Here is a 5000-nt window from a genome sequence, read left to right on the forward strand (position 1 = left end):
CTTCGCGAAAGAAGAGGCCATTTCTACGTCTATCCAACGTTGTTTCAAACCTTGGTAGCCAGGTATTTATAGGAGGTGTGCCGTACTTGTTAGTACTATACTTGGTAGTACTTCAAGTTTTGTAGCGGACATTCGACCTTGAAACGATAAGTCGACATGGAAAACGCAAGGAATAATCGAATGAAAGAATGGAGAGATAAAAAGGAAGAAGAAAGGAAGCTTAAAAGGAAAACATATTTAAATATTGAAGGAATCTTGTAAAATGACCACACCCGCAAAAGGATCATGGGTGATCATTAATTATCGATTAATCAGCATTTGTTCATATTTCTTATCATGATGTTGTTAAACACATAAAATTAAGCCAGAAATTAGTAAAAAGCTTAAAAAAATGATAAGTTCTATTTAGTGACCACGCCCTCAAAGGATAATGGGTAATTTTCAATTTTTGTATTATCAGCATTTTTTACTTGATTCCTTCAAAATATGCTTAGACACAATAAACAAAGTACTAAATTACACATTCGTACCCCTGGATTGTGCTTCTGATCTTAGTCAACGAGGCTTGTCGAACTATAAGTTGATAAGTAGATCAGTTAATCGCCTGATACGAATGCGAAGCATTGTTGCTTAACCAAACGTGCAAATATGCTATTTACGTGTTGCAAACACAACCAATGTATTACATCGTGGGTACTTGCCCTTTCTTTCACTAGGGGTTCATGTAGGAATCTAAAAGCCTAGTTCCTTAGTATTTACGTATGAATCGATCTATAAGTAAGGCATTATATACCTCTTTCATAATTACGGCCAAATAAAATATTCTTCTGTTTTAACGCTAATAAACCTTTCTAGCCTCGCTACGACGAGCAAATTTTAAAATAATATTTGTTTCAAAACGAGGGCAGTAGGTCTAATTAACGTAAATACAAAAGAATGTAAACATGGTCGCTATTTATGAAAGTAGTCTATGCTCACGTTCGAATTAGGATGTTTACTATTACAGACACATCATATACTCCCTGACATATTCCAGAACCCAAATTTCACCCCGACGAACGCACTTATGTACCTATCATTAATAATACCGTGACACCGTAGCAATTCCTTCATCCCGCCAGATTTAACACTTCTGTTTCTTACTATTCATTTCGTCATTTAATCCTATAACAGCGATTATATAATCCAGATCAAGGACATCTAAATAAAGTATTGACACTAAACCGTGCAACATCAGTGGTTATTCACGTTACTCAAGACTAAAATACTTCATCGCTTGCAGTGTATTACATTTTGTAAGAACGATGGCCACATTGCGGTTAAATTGACCTTGCGTTTCTTTTAGTTTCTGTTTGGAGTGGTACACCATCGTAACCGCCATGACCAAACTGTGTACTCACAACGCCCTTTTCGTATTCAGTACTGATTTGTTCTTTCCGCTTCAATATCAATTGCTCCGTTTGTAAACGGCCACTCCTCTAATATGGCCGTGGACACATTGAATTCTATATTTAACAGCGAGGGCAGCTGTAGTGAAATTGTAACTTTGACTTGGCTTAGCTGTCGGTTAGATGTTGTTGATGGAAACGATTTCTTTTTTTGTGTTTATTTTAGTGCAAAGTTAGATCACAATCCGCTATTGGTGTGAAGATCAGTCAAGTGCCGGAATTCACCTACTGTCAGCAGCAGTTCTTGATAGAAACACAGAAGGTCAACGAAGAACGAAGTCTTATGAAACAAAAAGAAGTCCGAAGCAAAGAGAAGCCTTGCAAATGCAAGGAGTGTGGGAAGTGTTTCAGTCAAAGAAGCAATTTAATAAGACATAACAGAATACGTAGCGGAGAGAAGCCATATGAATGCAAACAATGTGACAAGTGTTTTAGTAAAGCAGTAAATTTAAGGACACATGAAAAAGTCCATACTGGAGAGAAGCCTTATGAATGCAAACAATGTGGCAAGTGTTTCAACCGAGCAGAAAGTTTAAAGAGACATGAAAGAGTCCATACTGGTGAGAAGCCTTATGAATGCAAACAATGTAGCAAGTGTTTCAGTCAAGCAGTACATTTAAGGACACATGAAAGAATCCATACTGGAGAGAAGCTTTATGAATGCAAACAATGTGGCAAGTGTTTTAGCCGAGCAGAAAGTTTAAAGAGACATGAAAGAGTCCATACTGGAGAGAAGCCTTATGAATGCAAACAATGTGGCAAGTATTTTAGCCGAGCAGAGCATTTAAGAACACATAAAAGAGTCCATACTGGAGAGAAGCCTTATGAATGCAAACAATGTGGCAAGTATTTTAGCCGAGCAGAGCATTTAAGGACACATGAAAGAGTCCACACTGGAGAGAAGCCTTATGAATGCAAACAATGTGGCAAGTATTTTAGCCTAGCAGAAAGTTTAAGGACACATGAAAGAGTCCATACTGGAGAGAAACCTTATGAATGCAAACAATGTGGAAGGTGTTTTAGTGTGATAAGAAATTTAAAGAGACATGAAAAAGTCCATACTGGAGAGAAACCTTATGATTGCAAACAATGTGGTAGCTGTTTTAGCCGAGCAGAAAGTTTAAGGATACATGAAAGACTCCATACTGGAGAGAAGCCTTATAAATGCAAACAATGTGGCAACTGTTTTAGCCGATCAGAAAGTTTAAGGGCACATGAAAGAGTCCATACTGGAGTGAAGCCTTATGAATGCAAACAATGTGGCAAGTGTTTTAATCAAGCAATAGAATTAAGAACACATGAAAGAGTCCATACTGGAGAGAAGCCTTATGAATGCAAACATTGTGGTAAGTGTTTTAGACAAGCGGTACATTTAAGGAAACATGAAAGAGTCCATACTGGAGAGAAGCCTTATGAATGCAAACAATGTGGCAAGTGTTTTAGCGTAGCAGAAAGTTTAAAGGTACATGAAAGAGTCCATACTGGAGAGAAGCCTTTTGAATGCAAACAATGTGGCAAGTGTTTTAGTCAAGCAATAAAATTAAGAACACATGAAAGAGTCCATACTGGAGAGAAGCCTTATGAATGCAAACAATGTGGCAAGTGTTTTAGCCAAGCAATAACGTTAAGGAGACATGAAAAAGTCCATACTGGAGAGAAGCGTTATAAACGTAGTAAGCGGACGGGAAAGTCTTTTCGCAACAGAAGAAGTGTCAGGAATCATGATAAAGCACGAGAAAGTTCAAATGAACCCGAAGTAGAGATTCTTTGCACTCGCACTTGTCAAGAACATAGTTCAAACCAGGGTGTAAAACACATCTGTTGGCTTTGCCAGGAGGAGATGAGCAGCGAGGAGCTTCTTCTTGCACACTACCAAAATCATATGACGTTTGGGGAGCCTTCAACCTGAACCAGAGAAGGTGTCTTGCCTAATTTTTGTTATGGTTATTACTCAGTATTATTATTTCCTCATTTATGACTTCATAAGTATTAATCTTGTATACGCACATTTTTCACCTTCGTTGGACGTTGCTTCCCTGTCAAATACGATCAGCATTTTTAGGCTACAGTTTTAAAATTGCACTATTGTGTGCATCTAAACACAGTGTATTTTGCGTTGCACAGGGTCAATCTTTGAGCGATGGTTTTTTTTTTAATTAAGGAATGGGCGTCTTGAACCACAGGATTCCCAAACGTAATGTTAATGTGATGAAGATGAAGATATATACAAGGTTAAAAAGCTATGAAACAAAAGTCATGACAAAACCGAACGTTTTTTTTTTACTTTGAGACTGTGCATTTTTATAGTATTAACTTATTCCTGAAGGAAACAACGAGATGAAGCTCTTGAAAGCAGGGTTTTCTGGGGAAACGATAAGTGGGAGACGACTTGACATCGTTTAGGAAGTTCAAAAGCCCAGATAACGAAGCCTTGCTTCCTTGAACTAGGTAAGATACACTTAGTGAAAAAAGTCATAAGGTATGGAGAAGGAAGTTAAAAGTGTCTCGACAAAGTGGGAAAGACACATGCCGCTCGGATAATGAATTTGAATCTAAAATGGTGCACTGTGTGATTGGGGTCCCTGGGTCTATTTCATCTTTTCATGATACAGGTTGTATCAGTCGACGGGAATGACTTCAGCCGACCGAAGTTGAGTTTTGTAGCGATCTCATGCAAGGATTTTTATGGGCGACCGATATACACATTAGAAAGCATCTTCAGTCTTGACAATTTTTTTCATGTCTGAATGTAAATATGCCAAAGGTAGATTGCTTCAAGCATCCCGTCCAGGGGAGAGTAGCATCACTCTTAGTCGTTTAATTACTACGTAAACTAGTACACGCTCTGGCCGTGCGTTGTGTGTGAGTAGTGTTAGCCCCCTAGTGACCCCTCTGTGACTGTATCTTCCTTTACTATTGCCAGTTATTGGTCAAGTCCATTTGCAACCACTCGTTCTATGCTGAACAATGTTTTCATTTGTAAAGATCCCGCTATTTTTTGATCATCAAAATTGAGGGGAGGGGTGGTCTTCATTTTCCATTTGAAATGCCCAAGCTTGTGTGAGCTCCACACTTGCGTTACTAGTAGTGTTATAGAACCAATTTGATGAGGTTCAGCCCTTGCAGTTCGCACTTTTTAAGCAGAAGGAAATGTATAGGTCGCGCATATGGTGAAAACTGGGCATAATAATGAATCATAAATAAACAAAGCACTGAAATTGTAGGCCTGGCCTCCGTTTTCGGGTATTTTAACGCCTATGTATTGTGTAGTATTCTTTTGTTTTGAAACTCAAATTCGCATGATACAACAATTGTGCGAGACACAAGCCAAAGGTGCTGGGCGCCCTTGTTAGTTCACGGTCACTGTACGATCTATAAATGCCAGTATGACTCTATTTCAGAGACTTCGTCTGACAATATTTGTTACCTGTTAAAAGCGACTCACAGCTAACAACCCAAATTGTGCGCAGTGTTTACCTGTTGATCTATAGTCAAGCTGACTTAACCATTTTCCCGGACCGACATTCATTTGCTGTTGCTGCTTGTGAAGTT

General features: G+C 38.6%; 1 protein-coding gene across 2 annotated transcripts in view; it reads left to right on the plus strand.

The window, feature by feature from the left end:
• LOC138043696 (zinc finger protein 709-like) overlaps positions 1-5000 on the plus strand; it is a 15430-nt gene that overhangs the window by 10312 nt on the left and 118 nt on the right. For both annotated transcript variants that reach the window (XM_068890096.1, XM_068890097.1), the window contains exon 2: positions 1615-5000. This exon is cut by the window's right edge and continues 118 nt beyond it. In XM_068890096.1, the coding sequence (XP_068746197.1) occupies positions 1732-3357 (1626 nt within the window). In that variant the 5' untranslated portion in view covers positions 1615-1731 and the 3' untranslated portion in view covers positions 3358-5000. The remainder of the gene's footprint in view (positions 1-1614) is intronic.

This window comes from Montipora capricornis, chromosome 3 (genome assembly GCF_036669925.1).
Source record: "Montipora capricornis isolate CH-2021 chromosome 3, ASM3666992v2, whole genome shotgun sequence".
NCBI lineage: Eukaryota > Metazoa > Cnidaria > Anthozoa > Scleractinia > Acroporidae > Montipora > Montipora capricornis.